Source organism: Balaenoptera musculus, chromosome X, assembly GCF_009873245.2.
Source record: "Balaenoptera musculus isolate JJ_BM4_2016_0621 chromosome X, mBalMus1.pri.v3, whole genome shotgun sequence".
NCBI lineage: Eukaryota > Metazoa > Chordata > Mammalia > Artiodactyla > Balaenopteridae > Balaenoptera > Balaenoptera musculus.
Genome location: NC_045806.1, coordinates 116,711,570 through 116,735,014, shown reverse-complemented (window position 1 = coordinate 116,735,014; position 23,445 = coordinate 116,711,570). Strand labels below are relative to the sequence as shown.

At 38.1% G+C, this 23,445-nt stretch overlaps 1 protein-coding gene across 5 annotated transcripts in view; it reads left to right on the top strand.

Annotated features, from left to right (window-relative positions):
* Positions 1-23,445, top strand: part of ATP11C (ATPase phospholipid transporting 11C) — a 167,102-nt gene that overhangs the window by 52,206 nt on the left and 91,451 nt on the right. For all 5 annotated transcript variants that reach the window (XM_036840109.1, XM_036840108.1, XM_036840107.1 and 2 more), the window contains exon 2: positions 19,597-19,716. In XM_036840109.1, coding sequence (XP_036696004.1) covers positions 19,597-19,716 — 120 coding nt within the window. The remainder of the gene's footprint in view (positions 1-19,596; positions 19,717-23,445) is intronic.

The following is a 23,445-nucleotide window of genomic DNA, read 5'->3' as shown; positions in this document are numbered from 1 at the left end:
ATAAGGATGAGGGTGGGAAGTTGGATGAGAGTCATGGGTTGAAGTAATTAGATTTTGGGTCCCACCCCCCCTTTTCTTTTTGTAAAAATCTGCCGGAAATGCCATGTGAATAGTTCAGTGTGTCACAGGTATACCTGGAAATTGCTCCCACCAATTCTCTCCCTCTGCAGATGCTGTCTGGGTCTGAGCCTGACTAGAGTTCTAGGTTATGTGCTTCCTACCCCAAACCCCAAAGTTTATTTTAACTAACGTGAGTCTACTTCCTGCAAAATAGAAACTGTAACAATGAACGTGCTGTATTAGAAGTGTAGCCAAAATCCTTAGTTATAATATACTTGTTTGATTTTTTCTTTTTTGTGGTTTTTTTCAGCTATATTAAGATATAATTACCATACAACATTGTGTAAGTTTAAGGTGTACAACATAATGATTTGACGTATGTATACATTGAGAAATGATCGTCACATTAAAGTTAGTTAACACACCCATCACCTCACATAGTTACTGTTTTAAAATTTTTAAATGTTTATTCCCAGGAGTGAATAAAGGAATTTCTTCCTAGTATTTTATGGTCACCGTCAGAGCCCAAATCCTGCTTTCACTATAGTAACTGGGTGCTGGGTGTTTATTCATCTAAATAAATATATCTACTTATTTATTTATAACAAAAAGAAAAAAGATGGCAAAAGTAAACCGTAGGAATGACATGGTGGATTGCATTATGCCGCAGACAATTGGTCAACCCAACCATACTTAAACATTTACAAAGCCAGTTTTGATTAGCTGTTTAATCCTGATTATCAGATAGACTCCAATCTACTAAACCAAGTCCAGAGGTGATTATTACTGAGATTTATAGGCACTGACACCACAAAATCTTACAATTTAGCTGTTTGGAATTTGGTGGGGGGGGTGTGTGGATTATTTAAGAAGTAAATCAAGTGTTCACTATGTTGGAAACAAATAGACATTAGTAAAATCAAAACCCTTAACAAATCTTACTCCAGTTTGTTATATACCAGTTAACAGCTAGAGGTTATCTGTGTTCTTGCAAGAGTCACTATTTCTTAGGGTCAAGAAATGTAAATATGAATGTATAAGCAAACTTTAAGTATAAATGTATAATCAAACTTTCTTTTGGAGGATCACATTAAAATCAGAAGATTTATAATGAAGTTTACATGATGGAGATTCTCACACAACGGTCTGAGCAATCTCTAGAGTGGTCTACAACTTTCCTTTTGCCGAGGGAGTTTCTTTCTTAAGCTTTAATTATTCCCAAAGCAAATCCATTCAAACATATCAAAAACGAATGGGACAGTATTTGGCAAGCATAAGCATGTTTTAACAGTGATTCCAAAGGTTTTTAAAGATTTTAGTTGTAATAATGATGAAAACTTAGAAAAGTGGAGAATTAATCAGTGTTCTCTTGCTAAGAACAGTTAGTTGGAAAAGATTGCCTTGGGCCTTAAATAGAGGGAATTATGGATAGAGGCAGTAGTTCCTGAAAGGTGGCTACAATATTGAAATGTCTTTTAGAGTATTTTATCTGCAACTTGATTGAGCACTCCCTTGTTTAGAAACTCTAACTGATATAGTTTGCACTTAGTCTTAGGCCCATCAAGGGTCTGACTATATTCAGACCCCCTCTACAGCTCCCCTCCCCCTGCATTCATACACTCACACTTTTCTCTCAGAAATCCCCGACCTGTCCTGATATTACAAAGAAATTGCTTTAAACATTTAATGCTAAGAAACACATTCATGAAGAAGCAGAAACATTTATGGCGATTTTTCTAAACCTCTTAAAAGTAGAGGCTCTAGAGGGGTTCCTAATTGCATTCTGTCCCACATTGCCCCCTGGTCACTAAAATCAAACAAGGGGCCACTGCTGCTGGGACACCAGCTGGGAGCCACATTTTATGAATGGGAGAACGGAGACGTGGAGAGGGGGAACTGAGCCTGAGAGTTGGCTTTCTGGGTGAATAAGCCACTGAGTTTAGCACAGGAATGATGCTTATCACTGGGCCTGGCTCATTCGAGGCTCTTTAAATACTTGTTTCAATAAAAAGAAGGGATGGTTTAGAGGTTTAGGTTTAGGGTTTGGGTTTAGAGGATTTGACAAATACCGAAGCCCCAGTGCACATACTATTTAATTTGATTTGGAAACAATGGTAGAAGGTAGAGGCCAGCTGTTTCCAGATCTAAACCTATGACCCTCTCTTTGTCCAGAGCCACTCGCTGCTCTGACCACCTTCTTGTCCCCTTTAGTCAGGGTGCTGCCTGCCTGTGTGCACACTTACCCCTCCCTCTGGGCGCCCAGCCTCCCCGACATTGCAGGTGTTGCAGGGCCGAGCCTGTGCCTTCTCATAGTTCTGTACATGTAATTTCACATGCTGGTTATTTCTGCCTCCGACCTAGTGCCTAATCCAGAGCCCTCCACTTGCTGATACTCCCCAAATTCCAACCCTCAAGCTGAGTCAGTCCGGTTTAATCAAATGAGTGTGCCATAACCTTTGAGAAGCCATCTGAAGTTGGCATTAGATCCTTTTTTGCAAGTATTTCGAATGAACTATATTGAAGTCCTGAGTAAAGTCACAAAGAACTGTTCTGTCATAATGTGCTAAGTAAATAGTATCTGGTCAATGTGGCATAGTTCATTTAAGGAAATACTCATGATCATTTGGATTTTTCAAGTGTGCCTCCTTTCTCTCTTTTTCAGTTTTACGAAGATTGTATCTTTCTGTTTTTATTCTAGTTAAGAAAATGTGTTGATTTCATTTGTGCCACTGCGTTTCAAGTGTAATAGCCCTACAGATGTATTTCAATTATTTGTATTAGGATTACAATTTTTTACACAAATATTTTTTTAAATCTGTGTTGGAAGCAACTAGTTAGTGGCAGCAAAGGAATTTGCTATTTCACTGTGCTATATGAAAGCAACTAACATTTTTTGAGTATTTACTGTATGAAGGCACTGCCTCACAACTGCCTTGTAAGTCATCATCATCATCCTCATTTATACAGATAGGGAAACTGAGACATAATGTGGTTAAGGAAATTGGCCAAGGTCACTTAGGTGTAGTAAGTGGCAGAACCAGGGTTTGAACCCAGACATCTGGCTCCAGAACCCACGCACTCAGCCAGTATGCTCCTCTTCCTCACCATCTCTTGTATGACCACTTTGAAACAACCTGGTAATTGCCAGGGTCTCTGAAAGAAGGCCATTAGAATGGCAAATGTCAGAGTGCCTCTGATTTTTGAGCATCAACAATATACCCATTAGAAGATATTTATAATACAGTTAAACTTTGAGACACTAGCCTTGATCAAACTTTATTCTCATCTCAGGTCATCACTTAGTGATCCTTGGTAATCTCAAATGGCTGTAAGTGATACTCTGATTTTGGAGCCATGCTGGTTTAATCAGATGAGTGTGCCATAGCTGTTTGTCCATAATCTTTCCGTTACTCCATCCATCCATCCATCCATCCATCCATCCTTCCATCTATCCAGCTATAGAATTCTTCATCTGCTTATAACATACACTGGGGTGTTGCTTATCTTTATTGAGGAAGCAAGTCCCAAATGTATACTAAGTGAATGAGACACGGAGCTCCAAGAATCACTGGCTAATCACCTTGAGGGGAAAGTCAATTTGTAAAGGTTTGTCAGTTTTATGTATCTACAGCCCTTCATATGTTACAGGGTCTCTTAGATTAGGTTGCTGAATGTGGCATAGTTGAACCTTCAGTTTACTTTTCAAGGAGATTCATGCAGATAATTCCAGTCCAGGAGAGCAGCAGTTGGGGATAAACTGGGATACTTAGAGAGAAAATGAGGAGGGATACCAGTTTGCTGAGAGCAGAGCCTTCTTGCGGGGGGGACTAGTAGTAGAAAGTGCAGTTAGAATGTGTAGACGAGGTCAGTCTGCGTTAGAGAAGCCCTGAAACCAAGCACAGTGTATAACTGAAAATAAAATTCTCTTTTGTCACTGTATCCAAATTCTAGCTTTGGAGCATGGCACATGTGACATACACAGTAGGTTTTTTTAATGATTTGGATCATATTCTGGATTAGAAGAGGCCAAAATTACCCAAGGCTTGGACATGTGTTAATCTGGAACTCTTCCTAGACTAACTAATTCTACCTGGCCCTAGTCAGCCTCTGCATTTCAGCAACCCCTATTCTTCCTTCCTCCTTCTGTTTACTTAGCAGTGTGCTGCAAATGTATTTCTGTGCTTCTTTCACTTATGTCCTACTTGTGTTCTTTCTGTCAATCCTTGAGATTGTATCTCAGGAACTGGGGTGCAGCCCTAGCTCAGAGGTCAGTGAGAGGTGGATTACAGGAAAAAGGAGCTAAGTGATTGAGCTTTACTCCAGTCTGCCCCTGCTTGCCAACTGATGGTCTCCCACAATGGCAAAAGGTGAAATAGTGAAAGAAGGCGGGGAGAGTTGTTGGCTGGCAGGGTGGCAAGGGCAAGATTGGTAACCTTGGAGGGCAGGTAGAGGGTATGAAGCTTAAAACCTGCTCATGCACCCTGGACAAGGCAAGATATGTGGGGGCCTGGTGAGCCATGGACTCCTCTTCTTTGAGTTATAACCTGAGATTTCCCAGTCCCAGGAACATAGTTAGCTAGGGGAACTAGGAGGAAAGAAGGATATTCCCTAGAGAAATCAGCACTTAAAAAAAAAAAAAAATCGTCTTACTGGGTTCCATTATTTGTCAGCTCCATTGCAAAATGGTCTGTGTATAAAATACTTTTAAACCTCATTAAAAATTTTTTTGCCTTTTCTACTATCAGGGAAGCTAAAAATTTTGGTAAGCGGCAATTTTTGTGATTGAAATATACCACTTGTTATGTATTTGAGTTGTTTTTCTACAAAAGCTTTACTGTAGTCTCAGCGTAGGAATAACAAAAACTGAAGGGAGAAAATTCTCTTGCATGTTTTTTGAATATTGATGAAAGGAGAGATTTTCCTTACAGCTGTGCTGCTCTTGAACGTTGAGTTTAATTCTTCTAATTTGAAGTTGCGTTTGAACAACTCACTTTCTTCCCCAGCCCATTGTACCGACAGCCATTTCAACCTACAGCCCTCCTTCCCTAACACACCCCACCCTTTGGGAGGGTCTCTCGGAGCAGGAGGAGTTTGCTGTGACCAAACAACTACTTGATCTTAGTAGGGATTAGACTTAAGTCATGAACTGGCATTTCGAATTTATAAACATTTAGTGGTGTGGGTGAAAACTACCAGGGAGGAAAAAAATGAGTCTCATTTTCCACTTGGAGTGGGTTATCTCAATTTTGTGTTGATTTCCCCATAGTGCTCTTTAAGACTGGAAGCTATGATCCAAGAAATAGTGGTGCTGATTACATGCTATCGTTTTACTCATTTGTTAGTAAACACTTTGTGCAAGTGTCGTTACTGTTATGTCAAGTGTGTGTACAAATAAATAGTATCTGTTAATCATTGAGATGTTATTTTTTTTTTAAAGATTTATTGATTGATTGATTGCTATGTTGGGTCTTCGTTTCTGTGCTAGGGCTTTCTCTAGCTGCGGCAAGTGGGGGCCACTCTTCATCGCGGTGCGCGGGCCTCTCACCATCGCGGCCTCTCTTGTTGCGGAGCACAGGCTCCAGACGCGCAGGCTCAGCAGTCGTGGTTCACGGGCCCAGTTGCTCCACGGCATGTGGGATCCTCCCAGACCAGGGCTCGAACCCGCGTCCCCTGCATTAGCAGGCAGATTCTCAACCACTGCGCCACCAGGGAAGCCCCCGAGATGTTATTTTTTAAATGCCATTTATTTTCACTTCCAGAAAGCACAGGGATAATGTTATATTGTTTAAATGTCCTTTGACAGCTTTAGCAGAGCCTTTTTTTTTTGGCCGCACTGTACGGCTTGCGGGATCTTAGTTCCCCGACCAGGGATTGAACCCGGGCCCACAGCAGTGAAATCACTAAGTTCTAACCACTGGACAGCCAGGGAATTCCCTAGCAGAGTCTTTTTTGTGTGGAACTTTCTATAGGTCGGTGATATTCCTCTGCTCTGCTTGCAGAGAAATCAGTGCTATACAAAATGCCTTGCCCCACTTTATGATTATTAAATGAGGTAGACTTGAGAAGAGAACAGCACGTGGCTGGCTGATTTGAATTGTGTTTGCCTTGTTCCTAGCCTCTTTCCGTAGTGCACACTAGCTGGGTGATGGGCCTTCCTGAAAACCTTTTCAACTTGTCCTTGTACACTATAGCAGGTTATATTCATGGAAGTCAAAGTAATATAAATCTCACCTGATTTTCTTCACAGAAACAATATTACGTTGAGGATTATATTCCTGGACTGATGCCTGAGTTTTTTTATTTAATAGAAATGACCATAACCACCATTTTTCAATCAACTATTTAATCAACGGGAAATGATTAATCTGAATACTGCTCAGGATAAAATGGTCTGAAGTGTATATAAATCAATTAACAAGGCATCACAATAACCAGTCGCATTAAATTATGTTTAATGAGTTAGTGTCAGTAGACTATACAAGGTTCTTATTGTTACAATAACTGCCTTGTTTTTACTGCAGCTAATCAGAAGGTTAAAAAATTCACTTTATGCAAAGTCAGGGAACTCATAAAGGATTTCTTTGGTTAAATGTTGACAGGAATGTTTGAGGAGAATTTTCCAGAGACTTGGAGTTAATGGCTTTTCGAAAAGTTGAATTGAGATTTCTTGCTTTGCTTTGCTCATTGTAAATTCCCTGTAGCAGACACAGATTTCGGATAACGGGTTATTGGTCTCTCTTGATTTGAGTTGCCATCGGGAAGCCTTTAGTGAGGAAGGGACAGTTGAGAGATCTGAAGGGTGGTTACCAGAAGGTAAAGAGAAGAGGGAAGAGTATTCTAGTGGAGGGAAGCAATGGAGTAAAAGCCCAGGGGCAGGAAGGCACCTGGAGCTCACCTGGGATGGAAAGAGGACCAATGGGCTGTAACAGAGTAAGCAAGGAGGAGAGACCTCGGGAGAGGTTGGAGAAGTGGGAGGAAAAAACCTGACTGTGCAAGACCTTGCAGGTCAGAGGAAGGATTTTAGTTTTCAGGTTTAAATGTCAGGGGGAAACTTATTAAAGCAGGGACTAGAGGAGCAATATCAGCAAGCTTGTGCTGTATGTGGTTGTTGTGTGGTCATGGCTGGGTCAGCTCTCAGAATACTACACGGCCCTCATTCTTGGCACTTAGCTGATTTGTATAAGTACTTGATTAATGTCTTGTCTCCCTCGCTACACTGTACACTCCATGAAGGCAAGGACTGTTTCTATTTATTCATCACTCTATCTCCAGTGTCTTGCACATAGTAGGGACTTAATAAATATCATATTAAGCCTTGTGACCTGCTACAAAGTAAGCGTGTTAACTTTTTTTTTTTGAGGTGAAGTTTGCATAACAGGATTAACCATGTTAAAGTGAATGATTCAGTGGCATTTAGTACATTCACATGGTGTGAAACCGTCAACTCTGTCGTGGTCCATAACATTTTCATCACTCCAAAAGGAAGCTCCATACCTGTTAAGTAGTTACTCCCCATCTCCACCCTCTCCCCAGCTCCTGGCAACCACCAATCTCCTTTTTATTTTAATAGATTTACCTATTCTGAATATTTCATATAAATGAAATCCTACAGTATGTGACCTTTTGTGTCTAGCTTCTCATTTAACATAATGTTTTGAGGTTCACCTATGTTGTAGCATGTATCAGTACTTCATTCCTTTTTATGGCTGAGTAATATTCTGCAGTATTCCATTTTGTTTACCCATTTATCAGTTGTTGGACATTTGGGTTATTTCCTCATTTTGGCTATGTAAATAATGCTGCTATGAACATTAATGCACAAGTTTTTGTTTCAACACTGGTTTCCAGTTCTTTTGGGTGTATAAGTAGGAACAAAATTGCTGGCTCGTATAGTAATTATTTGCTTAGTTTTCTAGTAAACCACCAAAATGTTTTCCGCCAAGGCTGAGCTATTTTGCATTCCTACCAGTACGAGGATTTCGTTTTCTTTACATCCTCATCAATACTTTTTATTTTCCGTGTCTGTTTTAAAGCCTAGCCATCTGAGAAGGAGTTCATCTTTAAAATGCATGAGTGAACCACCCCTTATTTGCAGTGAACATCTCGTTCTTTGATACCTCATCACATTGATGCTCAACATTATGAAAAATTGTAGTGAAGCTCAAAGGCACACTGGACTGAATTGGATTCTAAATCCATAAAATCTGTGTCCAGCATCATTCTGGTACATTGCCTTCTAAGAAAGGCTTGCAACTATTAGGAGAATCCCACCTTTTCCTCTTGCCATCATTCTTTAGGATCGAAGATGAGATCTAAAGGACTAATCTGACATTTAAAGAAATTTCTTCCTTCTAGAATATATGTGTTGCTTAAAAGTTCTTCTTTGGAGGTGTCTTTTGAGAGTTGTATTGAGAATGATGAGGAAGCCGCGTGCAGTCTTATAGCAGAATGTTCTCATCACAGCTAATTTTCTTTCAGTTTGACACATTTGTACTTTTCTCCTTTGCCTTTTCGTTTTCCTTTTTTTTTTTTAAAGTTTAGCGCCTCCTCCCAGGGAGTAGATGTACCTGCTTGCTTTTGGCCTTGGGCAGAGACTATAGCAAATGGCTCAGAACCAAACAGGGATGTAAGCAGAATATCTTGGAATACTCAGATTATTCCCGCCCATCCATAGTCATCAGTCCACCATAACTGGCCCTCATTAATAATGCTTAAAAACACAAGTGCACTTTAATTTCCAGCCTTTGAGGGCCATCTCCATTCTTTCAGTTTCTGCCATTTTTCTACCCTTAACTAATGCTGTGATTATTTTCTGATTGTCAACATTTAGAAAGTTTTATATCATATCTGAGTTCACAAAGTAGAGTAAGAATGGACTCAGAAACACATTAACACATTTGCATACACACATGCCTTTAATAATAACATGAAGTAGAGTGAAATGCATTGCAATCAGGAGAATTGAGTCTTGGTGAACATTTAATTATCCAGTACTGGTCATGACTAATCAGCTTGTGTTCCACTGACTCAGTCGCTTAATGCTACAACTGCTATGCTGTTTCATGATTTAGCTGAAAGCATTTTTCCTGTTCAGAGCTTGCCAGGTAATTTTAATGTTGGCTGTAAATTCTTATAATTGTTCTAGATACCCCCTATGTGTGTCTTGGAAATATCCCATTGCTATTTTCAATCATATACTTGAATAGAATCTCAAACTATTGTTTGTCCTATTTGGTAAAAAACAAAACAAAAAAAATTGTTTGGTTTGGGGGTGGTATGACCTTAGTGTGAATAGTGTTTGTTTTTGAGAAATCATACATTTTGAATGTGTCTGCTTTAATAAAAATTCCTTCAAGTGGTTTTAAATCACTGCGTGTGTTTCATTTTATATCAAAAACCTTTTGTACAACTAAAATTTGTAATTCTAAGTGGTTCATTATTTTTTTAAATTACACTTGTGGCAGTTAATCCTAACCTGTTTTAACTTGAAGTTGTTTGTACCTTGGGTGCCGGGACATAAATTTCATTCTATTTTATCAGAGGAATAAACTGTTTCCCTTGGGTAACAGGCACGTTTGAGAAGGCATTCATTTTTTCACATCTAAACGTTACCATTAAATAAATTGACACTGTGGTGCTTTAAATGGGCATCCTTAAAGCTCCAAAGAGCCAATGTACTTTCTAGTGTACCAAAATTAGCACCCTGAAGCCTTTCCCTGGTCTTTGTAATTTTTCATAATGTTTCTTTTATTTCTCCCTTCTTGTCTACTTTGAAGCCTATAAATAAATTTCATCCTGAATATATTATCTTCTCATGTGTATTGATTTATAAATTATTCTTTATCCTCAAACAGGTAATCTCTCTCTGACCCTTGAACAGTTGGTTTTTTGGGGTTTTTTTGTTGTTTGTTTGGTTTTGTTTGTTTGTATTGGGGGGGGGTTCTTTTTTTGTTTGTTTTTTGTTTTTTGGTCCAGGCTGAAACAGGTGGCGAATGATACAGCAACCAAAACCACATTTCAAATTTTATTGCTAGAAGAAGATCTGGCCCCCAATTCCCCTGCAGCCTCTCAGATCAGATAATTTAGTCAAGCTCTCCTCAAGTTACCCATGAAGAAACCAATTCTGGGACTTCCCCCAATACACACACAGACCAATCTGTAGTAGAAGGCAATTAGAACCAAGATCTCCTGGTTTCTTGCTTCTCATAATTAAGGCTTAGAAGCAAAAGCACACACCTGGGATCATGGCCAAACACTTAATTTTCCTTATCTATTTTTGGCGTACAGGGAGAGAAATTGTCACAAATTTAACAATTATCTCACCTTATACCCTTAAATGCTTTGCCACTATAGCTGATTGTGGTGAGGTAAGAAATATATCAGAGTAGCATTGCCCAACCATGTTTTACAGAACCTGATGTCACTGGATCTTCCTTGGGTTGAAAAAAAGAGTTCTATGGGAGATGCTGACTTACACAAAGATAAAGAGGTTTCCTTACTACAAGACTTCTTAGAGCATTTGTTACATGAATATTTGTTGTGAACAGCCAGCAGGAGGGGTAAGGAGCAGCCTTCCCCACTTCTCTAAGGAACCTCATTGTTAACTTGTTCCATGTAATGCAGTGTGTGAAGCAGTGAATGGAGTATTCTGATATTCTTTTTAGTCCATCTTTTTACATGGGATCTTAGTTCCCCCACCGGGGATGGAGCCCATGCCCCCTGCAGTGGAAGTGCAGAGTCTTAACCACTGGACCACCAGGGAAGTCCTTGTTAGTCCATCTTTGTGTGGCATTCCTAGTTGGCAGTACTCAAAGGCCAAATATTAAAATTTTGCAAACCAAACCAATTTTATTTACATACAAGCCATTATTTAATATCTATTTCATGTGCTCTTCTTTCTGTGCTCAGTGTTCTGAAGGTTATACATTATACTTCAAACATATTGCTCATTTTTAATGTTTCTTTTAAGCATGTTTTAGGGATAATTACAAACAGATCGCCTGTTAAGTTTATAGCAGCACCCAGTGTTTATAGTGTACACCAGCTTGGAATCCAAAGCCTTGGGGGGAATAGGGTGATTTAGAAACAATGTAAATAATTCCAGTACAGCTCCCAAATGACCATGTGCTCTGCCACAAAGGGAGAAATGAATTCCTAATTTTACTCACATGGTGTCAGATCATCAGTTCCAAAGGCCTAATGGCATATGTTATGGACAACAGCCTTCAGGGACTCTTTGAGTGGCCCTCACTTGCTTCCAGACACAGCACCCGTCAGCCTTCCTGGCCAACCCTGGTCCTCTTCATGAACGGTGTTTTCAACACCAAGTGCTCTCTGTCAGTGGGCCATAACTCAGCCTGCCCCCCTGGATAAGAGCAGCATCAGAGTTGGGTACGCCTCTTCTGTAGAGCCGGAAACTTTCTTGCTTTAAATAAAACGCGTACACTTGAATTATGTGAGGCCACTGCCTGGTTCTGTGCTAGCCCAATTCCTGGAGTTTTAATATTCACGTAGTTGGTCACTGTCAGCAAGCGCCATCCTTTTTTCACCTGAATGAATAGTCTTTCACGTCCTTTAAAGTGATCTCTGAGTGTTTTGTTAATCCTACTCTAAGCAGTCTTTTAAGTTACTTGACCTTTTCTGTTTTTTTACTGTTAAGGAAATTGAGGTTCCCGGGTCTCACATTGAAGAAAATATAGGTATCAATAGTATTTCCCAGGGTCATGTCTTTATTGCTTCTCCTGTTCCCTCCAAACCTTGCCCTAAAAGCCTTCACCTATAGGGAGGATGCCTTTTTCAAGAACAGACTTTTCTTTAGGACATAGTAATTTGAGCCAAGAAGTTGGCCACGATGTGGTTGAACGGAAGGGTAGAAATGTTTCACTGAAGAAGTGGCTACCTTTTGTGAGGCCCCTCCCCCTTGTTTTCTTTGCTTATTCAACTCAGCCATGTTCCACAATGGAAACTTGTTTTTTACCTACCTCTTTTGTTGGGGATATTTAAAAAAAAACAGGTATAGCCTGGATGTGCTATTTAAACTAATCATAACTTGGACATTTTTTTCTAGCTAGTTTGCTTTCTGTGTGATGTTTAACAATTCCAGGGGGAAAAAATTGGATTCATTGGCTTCACTGGACATGCTCCAGCATGTATTTGAACTGCTAGACCTTTCTAGGAAACTTATTGTCACTTTTGTAATAACGGTGCTATCACTAAAATGGGAGATAAAACTCTGTTCAGGACATCAGACACCTCTTTTACAATATATTTTTTCTCCTAGCCAGAGTTTATCTCTTCTTATACTGTAATAAAAATCCTTCTCTGATGACCTAGAAAGATTTTTGGCTGAGAATTTGTCTCTTATATTGAAAAAGACATTTTTCACCCTAATAGCCAGTGGTTCTTTCCCTTGCCATTGTTAGGTATTACTGTTTGCTGGTGAGATAAAATTTTCCTACCTATGAGATCTCTAAAAAGTAGGAAAATCTTCCAGCCCTAAGGGATTTTGCCACAAAAACCATCTGCTTAGGTCTTATATATATTCGGTACACATTTTTGAAGCTTCAGTGTATGCTATGACCGATAATCTCTTACGGGGCGGGGGAGAGGGGGTTAGTGTATGACAGTGAACACCTAGATTATACCTCTTCCTGTTATACTGTTTACCTGCTTAGAAGTAAAAGTTCAATTGAACTTTCCTTAAAAGTTTGATTTTTAGCCTCACATCTTACATTGGTCCATTTATTATAGGCATGGGTCAGAAAAGAATTTATAAGATGAGGAGAAAATTCTGTGTGGTATAAGATACTAATGTTTTAAAATGATGATACTTCAAAATCACAAGTTACAAAGGCAAATCAGGTCTTTGGAGGAGAGTAACAAAAAAGATGTCAAATGGCTTAATAATAGTGGCCAGGCCACCGGAGTGCTGCTTCAAAGTCTTAAAGGAGCAGACCAAGTCTTCTAGCACTTCCCTTGGACGTACACAAACTTGCCAGCCCCAACTGGCTGTCTTCCCAAATTCTGGGAAACTTTACAAGAATCACAGGGGTTGGTACAAGTAGCGTGAGAATCTGCAGCGTTCTGTCTGTGATTTAGCTGCCATCGTGTGAGCAAATTTTCGTGTGTCAGTATGGAGAGGGTCCCATCTTTCCCTCCTGCCTCTGAGGTTTGTGATCTGTATTTTATTCTGTTCTTTTTTTCAGCCAGGTTGGGCTTTGAGGTCCTGGGGCCTTCTTTATACTTGCTTTCTATTTGCATGTGTATTTTTATCCATTTCCTGAGGGCTGTGGTGAATGCGTGGCTGGCATGTCAGTCAGCCTCACTGTTGCTCCTATCCTTAGAAGTTACGTATCTCCCTATTTAGATTTTTAAAGTCTGGTAAGTGTTGGGAATGCAAGGTGGTGTGTAGATATGGGTAGTGAAAGTGAAAAGTAACTTCTGAGGCCTTTTAGACGTGTTCAGTTCATCTCGAGTTAAGTTTGCCTTAGGAGAGATACTTTTACCAAGGAAAGTGGAGTTCCTGAGCCCCAGCCTGAATTTTGAGAGTCTGAGATTACTTTCTATAAATGGAAGAATCTCTGAATCATTTAAAAAAATAATTCCTGTTAGACTCTTGAATCACTAAATTCTTACAGCATTTTTGATCTGTCTACTCTCTATTAGCCATCCTGTGAGAAAGCTGCATTTCTTCTTTAGAGCCACATTTCTGTAGCCCTGAGGTCCTTGGGGGTGATGGCATGGTGGGGAGGGGGATCACAGTGGGAACACTTAGAATGGATTGTTCCTGGTGAAATTAAACTGCTCAGTGGATCACATTTAGATAATGATAGCCTCACTCTGAGCTTCCAGACATGGCATTGTTCTTATCCAAGTCCTCACGGTCACTGCTTTTTCCTCAGCATTGTGCTTGCTGATTTAGGTGTTTTTTGTGGTGCTTCATATCCATTTCCTATAGGAGTTTCTATTCAATTAAATGTGCTGCCATCGGGTAATGCCTGCCTAGAGACTATCTTCGTGTCTAGGGATGTACTTTGGATATTCAGTTGTGTTTTGATCAGGTGTTTGAGAGTTTCGGTTAATATAACCATAATTAAGCTTTAAAGGCAAGAAGACAAAATGCCCTGGCTCGGTCTTGCTTCACTACCTCTAGTAAAGGAGAGACAGCTTAATCACTAAAGAAGATGCAGGAAAAGCAAAATCAGAAAAGTACAGTTTTTAAGACTCGTTTTAGAGTTATGACTGTAAATTACACATGAAGATTATTCTTCTTGGCTTGTTATAATGGGATGGGCTTAGAATCCTCAGCAATTTGACCACTGAATACATTATGGCAATTTTAACCAGGAAGCTTAATACACCGGAAATGTTGCCTGGCACTGTAGTGCTCTCCTCTCTGCACCCCGCCTTCCAACCTTAGTACAGAAATGCTGAAATTTTGATGAAATGCTCTTTCTTTCAATTTTGAGTTCTTTTGGCCTTTTAAAGACTGATTATAATGTTCAAAAATACTAGTGCTTCAGAGAAGAAAATAGCTTTGGGGCTGGGATGTGGAGAACAGTTTTAAATCATTGCCAAGTGTTCAGATTATTAATAAGGATTTTTTGTTCATTTTTGAGCAAATATAGTCGTCCCTCAGTATCTGCAGGGGATTGATTTCAGGACCCTCTGCAGATGTTTGAGTCCTATAAAACAGCATAGTATTTGCATATAACCTATGCATATCCTCCATATACTTTAAATCATCTCTAGATTACTTATAATACCTAGTATAATGTAAATGCTATGTAAGTAGTTTTTAGGTGCACGACAAATTCAAGTTTTGCTTTTTGGAATTTCTGGATCTCCCCCCACCCCCAAAATATTTTCAATCTGAAGTTGCTTGAATCCACAGATGTGGAACCCACCGATAAGGAGAGCTGTCCTCTTACTTGCTTTAGTCACTCACAAAGAGCAGTCTGATGATTAATAAAAGTAATGCTGTGATTGTTGGAGATGACATCGATGATTATTTGCTGTATCCCGAGTAGCTTTGCATGTTTTCAGGGCCTGTAATTTTCATTATCATTGATCTGAATAATTGATGGGTATTAGCCACATGCAAAATGAGTACTGAAGGAGAATCTCATTTTGTGAGCAGCTTAAAATGGTCAGAGGGGTTGCTATTTGATGGTTATTTGTATTTTTTTATCCTTTGAAAAGCTAATTATTTAAACTACTTTAATTAAAAAGTGTAGGATTGTGGCTGGTGTACTAAAAACTTGTAGGATGTTAGTTAAGGTCAATCATTAATTCAAAGAGAGAGGTTCTGTAGCAGTCATTCTCAGCCCTGGCTACAAATTAGAATTGTCACCTGGGGAGCTTTGAGAAAAATTAAATTAAATATTAAATAAAAGACCCAGCCATTGGTCTCATGTTTAAAGACAACGTGTGACCAGACTTAAGAACCACTGATCTATGACTAAGTGATAACTTTAAGTCTGCCAACACCTGGAATGGATGGAGAGGTGAGCTCCGTTTCAGAACCTGTGCCAGCTTTCATAATGACAGTCTTGTATTAAGGTCTCAATTTTCCCTCAGTTCTTTTTGAGTCACTAGTCTATAGGCCATCAAGAAATGAATTATAATTCCAGCAGCTTTCTTTGTTTATGACTAGCGAAGGCATAGGATTTTAAGATGGTACTAGTTGACCATTCTGTTTAATTCTTATGATGCATAGAAGCTTTTACTTTCTATTTAAATGTTTTTATGTGTAATACATTTTCCTTATAATACTGTAAAATCCTTATTGTCCTGACTACTGTACCACTTATGAAATGTGATGCTGGGCAAGCTGCAAAAACTCTCTGTGCTTCCACTTTGGCTGCTGTTTATTTTTTTCTTTGCTGTTATCTGGGGCATGGGTATAATAAGAGTATCTACCTCATAGGGTAGCTGTAAGGATGTCTTGAGATACTGCGTATTAACCACTTAGAACACAAAATCAGTTCTCAGTAAATGTTAGCTGACATTATCGACGATTTTATTTCCCATTGGACCTAGCAAACTATCCATAAATGGTTCCTAAATAACTTAATGAGTTATCAAATCTATGCTATGACTCTTGTGTAAATAAACTACTTCTTAGAAAGTTTCTCGAAAAATATATTGCCTCAGATTAGCAGATGCAAACTATTATATACAGAATGGATAAACAAGGTCCTACTGTATAGTACAGGGAACTATATTCAATATCCTCTGATAAGCCATAATGGAAAAGAATATGAAAAAGAATGTATATATATGCATAATTGAATCACTTTGCTGTACAGCAGAAATTAACACAACATTGTAAATCAACTATACTTCAGTAAAGTAAATTAAGAAAAAAAAGATGGTACTAGTTGAATAACAGTACCATTTTACTCTGGTTTTTATTGAGAGACTATGTTTTGGTATAAATTACTTTTTTAAAAAAACAATATTCAGTTTATAGTATGGAGGTATAATTCAAGAGTACAAAAGGGTGATTTTTATCATGAAGAAGAAAATTAAATTGATTTCTCTCTTAATTCATATACTATAAATACACTTTTAAATATTTTTCCACCCTTTTAATTGTAGTGTATGCTGTATCATTAAAATAGAATTGTTGCTAGCACATTTCAGTTTTAATAAATGCTGTTCCTAAGAACATTTGCATGGGAAGCACTTCAACACAGGATGGACTCCTAATGAATTAAAATTCATTATGAGGTGGCAGGAATCATACACTCCCACTCCAGACTACACTGTGTGCCATCCAAGTGGGAATTTTTTTTTTTAATAATTCGAACTTGGAGTTCCTCTCCCTTGGCTAAGGCACCTACATTATTCAAAATCACAGGAACTAAAACCACTGTTTTAACACTCTACATCGGCAGCAAGTGAAAAATTACAGTGAATTTACACATGTGTTCAGCTTTGCCATTTTTATGTGAACCAAGGAACGTTATACGGTTGCAGTAAATGCTACCAGAAATTGCGGGTTCATCAGATTTTTAGGCCAAAACAGGCATTGAAAAGTCATCTATTTCACGCCACCCCACCCCCAGTCCTCAGACAGCTCCAAACCCAAACCCACCTGAGCTGAGGAGACTTTGCCCTTTTTTGAAAAATCCTCAGGAGTGGACATTTTACAACTTCTCTTGGGTTCCTATTTCCACATCTAACAATGATCACTGCTGAGATCTCCCATCCCCCTCTCCCCCTCGCCAAACCTGCACAGCAATTTCAATCCATTTTCTCCAGTTTAATGGAGATAGAGGTCACTTAAGCCTTACTTGAAAGAGATCAGAGATAATATATGGGGGAAGGTCTTAGTAAAACTGTAAATGCTATGCAAATGCACGGAATTCATAAAAATATCATGTGCCTGAAAAATTGCTTTATGCTTGTTCCTTCCTTTTGTTCTTTGGAATGTTGTTATCTGCCACAGAAGAAAGTTGAAGACAATTCAGAATTGGGGAAGTGCTAGTTCAGTTTGGTTTTAAGTGGCCACTGTTAACTGAGGAGAACAATCTGTATTGGCAGTGCAGGAAACATCCTGCTTCACTGATCTACCTCTTTTCTTCTTCCCTGTTTTCATTTGTTGAATGATCTGAGAACTGGCATGAAAGGTAGCTCTTCCTTATTTACTCTATAGCCACTTCTTGCTTGTGTGGAAAACTAAACAACCATGTGAATATTAAATTAAAGGATTTAAATTGTAGTGTGTGTATGGACTTGACAATTTCTGTACTTCAAATTGGTACATAATAGGTTCAGGTCTGTTGTAGAGACTACATTGGGACCGTAACTTGCAACAGAAAGCTAGGGTAGGGGAAGCAGAATAAAGTATACTTTTAAGCAGGTGTATTCACTTTCAGTTTACTTTTTGCAAAAAAGATATCATGGAAAATTTAGTGCTCTTATCAGTAAGCTGCGTCAGACCATGTATATTACAGTTGCAAACAAAGTCAGTCCCTGAATCAAAATGTATATAGTTACCATCCTGGTAAAGGTATTGTTTACTGGTTTCCAGGAACTGTTTGAAAATTTACCTGTTAATCACTGACCCTTAGCATGCGAAGGACCTGGTACAATCAGTTGTTCTAATGCCCTGTCTTGGGGCAGGGAGGTAAATAGCTAAGTTGTCCAGCATTGATAACTTACTGACTTTTTCCAGATTGCCATAGATTGAATGCTCCCTTAGCACATGCCAGGGTGGATTTCCAGAAGTTATCCTTTATATACAGGCTAAATCTCTCCTACTTCAATTTATCTCAGTTACTTTTCCATTGATTCCCTATGGATTTTGGAGGCAATACCCCACTAAATAATTATTTAATAAGCTTAAAATGAAAATGATGAGGCAAGAGGTCTTATCTGTATTTTAGGGTAATTCTTGTTCTTTTAATCTGAAAAATTATTTTCCCTATATCTATGTGAGGTACAAAAATTCAGACTGGAATACATCCAAACATAGTCATTTGGAGAACTTTGCAACCTCTAAGTAGTCTTGCTTAAAATGATTATTTTGGGAGTAGAGAGTAGTTGTATCTTTGACCTTTAAATAGATCATTGAAGGGAAATCTTTGTGGCTACATACTTTAAAACATTTTAGGTTGGAAATTATAATTATCTTTTTTTAAAAAAATAATGGAAATATATAAGTGGATATTGATTTTTATCATACTTCCTTTTACTTAAAAAAATGGTTGTCTCAAACATGATAAAATAGTACCATCAAAAGAGACTATCCCAGATTTATATAAGAAGGTATATTATCCTGATTTAAGATAAGAAAACAGTGAAGCCTCAGTGAAATAAAAGGGTGAGGTAAAAATGGAGCTCAACCTTGCGACTTCTAGATTCAATGAACCTCTTTTTTAAAAATATAAAAGGGGCATTAGAGCTGTATTGTGTGAAATGGGACTTTTTGACAGTAGGCTCTGAGAGATCACAAAAGAATGTCTTTCTTTGTAAAGCCAAAGAATTACAACTTTTCTTTGTAGAAATAGTTGATCATTCCATTCATAGAGGCAGCCATTCTATTCAGTATATTCCTGTGTATTTATAAGCAATTATTTTGTGTTTAGAGCATTCTGCTGTCTAGTAAGGAAATTGACAAAGGTTGTCCTCAGTAGTTGTTGTATAATAAAATAAATATTCCCAATCTGACCTTTCCTAAGTTAGTATGTTGCTGGGATAGTGATGGTTGAGACTCTGTGGATGAAAGAAAAATGACTGGCAGTAAAAATACTGTTTCTCTAGGATACTTACTTCAATTTAAACATTTAGAATTGCAATGTTGGCCTCAGAGCAGTTGGCTCAAACAAAACTTTTAGTAATAATCTTCACTAAGTCAGCAACTAAGAGCTTAGTGGAGTTTGAATTTCCTAACAAGGTTTTCTCCTCTCCCCCTACTACTCTCTCTCTCTAGACAATAGCCAAACATGTTAAGACAAGAATTCTGAGCTTGGTAGAAGCATGGAGAAATGTGATGAAAAACTGACTTTTCCTCTTTCTCTTGGTCAGTGTGCTGGAGAAGAGAAACGAGTTGGTACACGCACAGTATTTGTTGGCAATCATCCAGTTTCAGAAACAGAAGCATACATTGCACAAAAATTTTGTGATAATAGAATAGTCTCATCTAAGGTAAGTTGTTTTTTAACTCAATAGATGTTCATATAGTGAGCCAGATAATACTTATTTTTATATTTGCTGGAAGCTGGTACATTTATATATGCATACCTGGATGTGCACTTATACCAATCATAGACGAACTGTGGTAATTATTCCACCAAAAGGCAGTTTTTTTAAAAGCATCTCTTTGTCTTGTTACAGCTGAAAGATCATTTACTTGCCCTCCACTATGATTCACATTGCCTGTTGATTATATGTATGACTTTAAGTCTTAAAGTGTGCTAAAAGTGGAATTATTTACTTGCCCAGAGCTTTCTGAATTGCCCTTAAGTGGACGGACTGGGTTGTAAATAATTTACATTCTTCTGGAGGGTGTTATCTTAGAATGACATTTGTGTCTCTTTCTATTCCATTGCAGAGCTTCTCAAGTACACTCCTGGGTCCTAACGGGTACATTCTGTTCTGTACACTGCTTAAACAGTTAAGGGTTCAATCACTGTAGCTGTGTTACCATTTGAATAATCATCTTACTTTAGCACTGTGTAATACTAAAAGGAGTGGCCTGAAAGTCTGAAGACCTGTTTAAATCCTGGCCTGATCATTTACTAGCTGTGCGACTTTGGCCAAATTAATCTCTCAGTCTGAATGTCCTCATTAGTGAAATAGAGCTTATGTGATAGCGTTCTTTGTAGATCCTAGTACCCAGTAGTCATCATTCTACAAGTATTAGTTTGCTTATCTTTATCTTTACCTTTGACTGACTAGGTTAGGTGCTAGGTGCTAGATTGCTGGCCCACTGCTATCTCTTATAGCATGGCACAGATCTTGATAATTTTCCTCACTTCCTAATGCAACTTGGTAAGGTAGATCTCACATGTTGGTGACAGTTGGTTCACTGCATGTTGGCAAACAGCGAGGACCTGAAACACAAAATTATGCCCTTCCTTTGCAAACTTAACATTTTGGTTTTCAAACGTACATGTGATTTCTCTTTGGGTAGTGATACAATACAGACACGGGGAGGGGGAAGGGTAAACTGGGACAAAGTGAGAGAGTTGTATGGGCATATATACACTACCAAATGTAAAATAGATAGCTAGTGGGAAGCAGCCGCATAGCACAGGGAGATCAGCTCGGTGCTTTGTGACCACCTAGAGGGGTGGGATAGGGAGGGTGGGAGGGAGACGCAAGAGGGAGGAGACATGGGGATATATGTATATGTATAGCTGATTCACTTTGTTATAAAGCAGAAACTAACACACCATTGTAAAGCAATTATACTCCAATAAAGATGTTAAAAAAAATACAGACAGATTATGCTTAGCTGGGAGAGTAACATGTAAAATGCGGACAGAATGAATGAAAACTATATTGCCTAATGAGCAGATCTATTGGGCTATAGAACACTGAGTGTATTTGGATAAAATGTCTGTTTCCTGTTAATCTTTAACCTTATGGCAGAAATTTGTCCTCAGCTAGAAGTTTCCATACCTGTGCCCAAGATAGTGAATAGTTCTTTCACTGAAAATTGTGACTCACCCTGTAGTATTCAAGAAAACAATCAATAGTAGTCCTTTGGCTCAGAATCATAGACTTATAGAACTGAAACATCATAAGAGATCCTTTTGTTCAACTCGCTGATTTTACAGATGGAGAAAGCAAACCCACAGAAATTAAGTTAGTGACATGGTCACGAAGCAGAGTTAGTGATAAAGCCAGGGGCAGAACTGCTTTATAAGGTCTAGTGGCTCTGAATAAAGAGCTGTTTTCACATCGTTTTGCAATTTGGGCTCCTCCTTCAGTTTTCTCTCTCCTTTTGTATCAAGTGAAATATAAAATACTTTCTAGGGGATTATTGTTTCCTATAGTGTTTTATGGGGAAGATGGTAAAGTGACACATCGATAGTAAAGTGACTTTTCACTGAACTAGTGATAATTGATTTGTTGTAATATACCATGAATTTTTACATATTAAAAGAACATATAAGACTCAGTTAATTCTCAACTCTTTTTGTTTAATAGAATATTTAATAGAATAGAATATTTTTCATATTTTATTTAACTTCAGTTTTGCCAATACGCAAAACAATGCAATAGGATATTTTTTTAAATAGTCGGAAATTCATGGGCAAATATAAATTATTTCTAAACAGATCTGCCTATACAGTATATATGTATGTGTTTTAGAAACCAGAATAAAGAAGTGAACGTTTCTACATTGATCGACTAACACATGTCTTTTTTCTCTGTAAATATTTTATATTTACAGTTTGTCTAGTTAACTGCGTATTAGCTGATCTATTTTTCGTAACAGCTCTAGAGCAGAAAAAGAGGAATTGACAGTATACTAACTTCACAAAAAGAATGAAATTTTAGTACAATGAATAGTTATAAGAAAACAGCGTATAGTGTAGTGGTAAAGAGCTTCACCCTTACAGACAGAAGACCTGGGTTTGAAGTTAAAGTGAGTCATATAACCTTCCTGTGTCCCAATTTTCTTATCTGTAAAATGGGGGTATTAACTACTTAGCTCATAGGATTGTGATAAGACTGAAATAAAGTAATCCACAGAAAGCATTTAAGCACTGTGCTTGGCATGTAGTAACAACTCAGTAGATGGTAGCTGCTATTGTTATTTATGTTTCTGTGATTATTATTATTATTACTGCAGTCCTGAGCAGTACTCATGATTTCCTCAGTCTCCTGTGTTCAAATGTGTGGAGTGATCTCTCTTGAAAAGAGGCCTTCAGGTCCAGTCTGGAGAGAAAAAGAGTTTCATAATTTGACTTTGTCTTCCTCACATTGCCCTTTGGCTGATTGTATTTGCACCAGAATCTTTTAATTGAGGAAATGTGTAATTTATAGAATATGTTAGCTGCCTTCCAACTATGTAGCAAGTGTTGATTTCCTTTCTAAACCATTCAGTAATAAAAATAACTTTCTCTTAATTGGGTGCTTTTTGTTTGTTTGTCTACAAATGACATCAGTAATGTAATATCATTGGGAATAAGTCCTGTTAATACGAGGAACACTGAAGATAAACACTTTGATAAAAATTTGTTTTTATTTACTTATAAAATTAGTGTCCTTTTCTTCTTTTGGGAACACAAACACTTTCTTTAGAAAAACTTGCTCTCTTTGGCCTTCCTACTTTAGAACACTCTGCAGGGACTTTGGGAATCATCAGAATTTTATAGCTGGTACAAAACTTGGAAATCCCCTTCTGTAGCAAAAGGAGCTAGATCTTTAAGATCTTTAGCTTCCATCTTATTTCTCTGTTCTACATTTTTTTTCCTTTAAAAATCCTGAGCCTCATCTTGAAGGCCCTTCAGTGGGATAAGAATCAGGGAGCTCCACCTAGCTCTTTGAAGCTATGCCCAAGGTTAAACTTACTCCTATGTGAAAGAATGTCTTAAAGTTTCAAGCCTAAAATTACACTAGCATTTTCCCTCATTTTAAAAGTCAGAACCATCAGTAGAATTTATTAGACATGTCTTTGCATCTTATCGAACTCCCTGAAGGTGCCTTTTTAGCTAAAGTTACTAAATCCTAATGCAGTACTGTCTTGGTAACTCCTTTTGCTGTTCTAAATTTATGCTAGAAAGAGTGATACTTTAAAAATGAGAAAGTTCTGCTTGACATCGGTAATGAAAATGGAAGTAGACTGCTGTGATGCTCAAAATTGGATTTAATGCCTACATCAAGGAGAGTTGATAATAAAGTGGATACAGTCATTTAGCA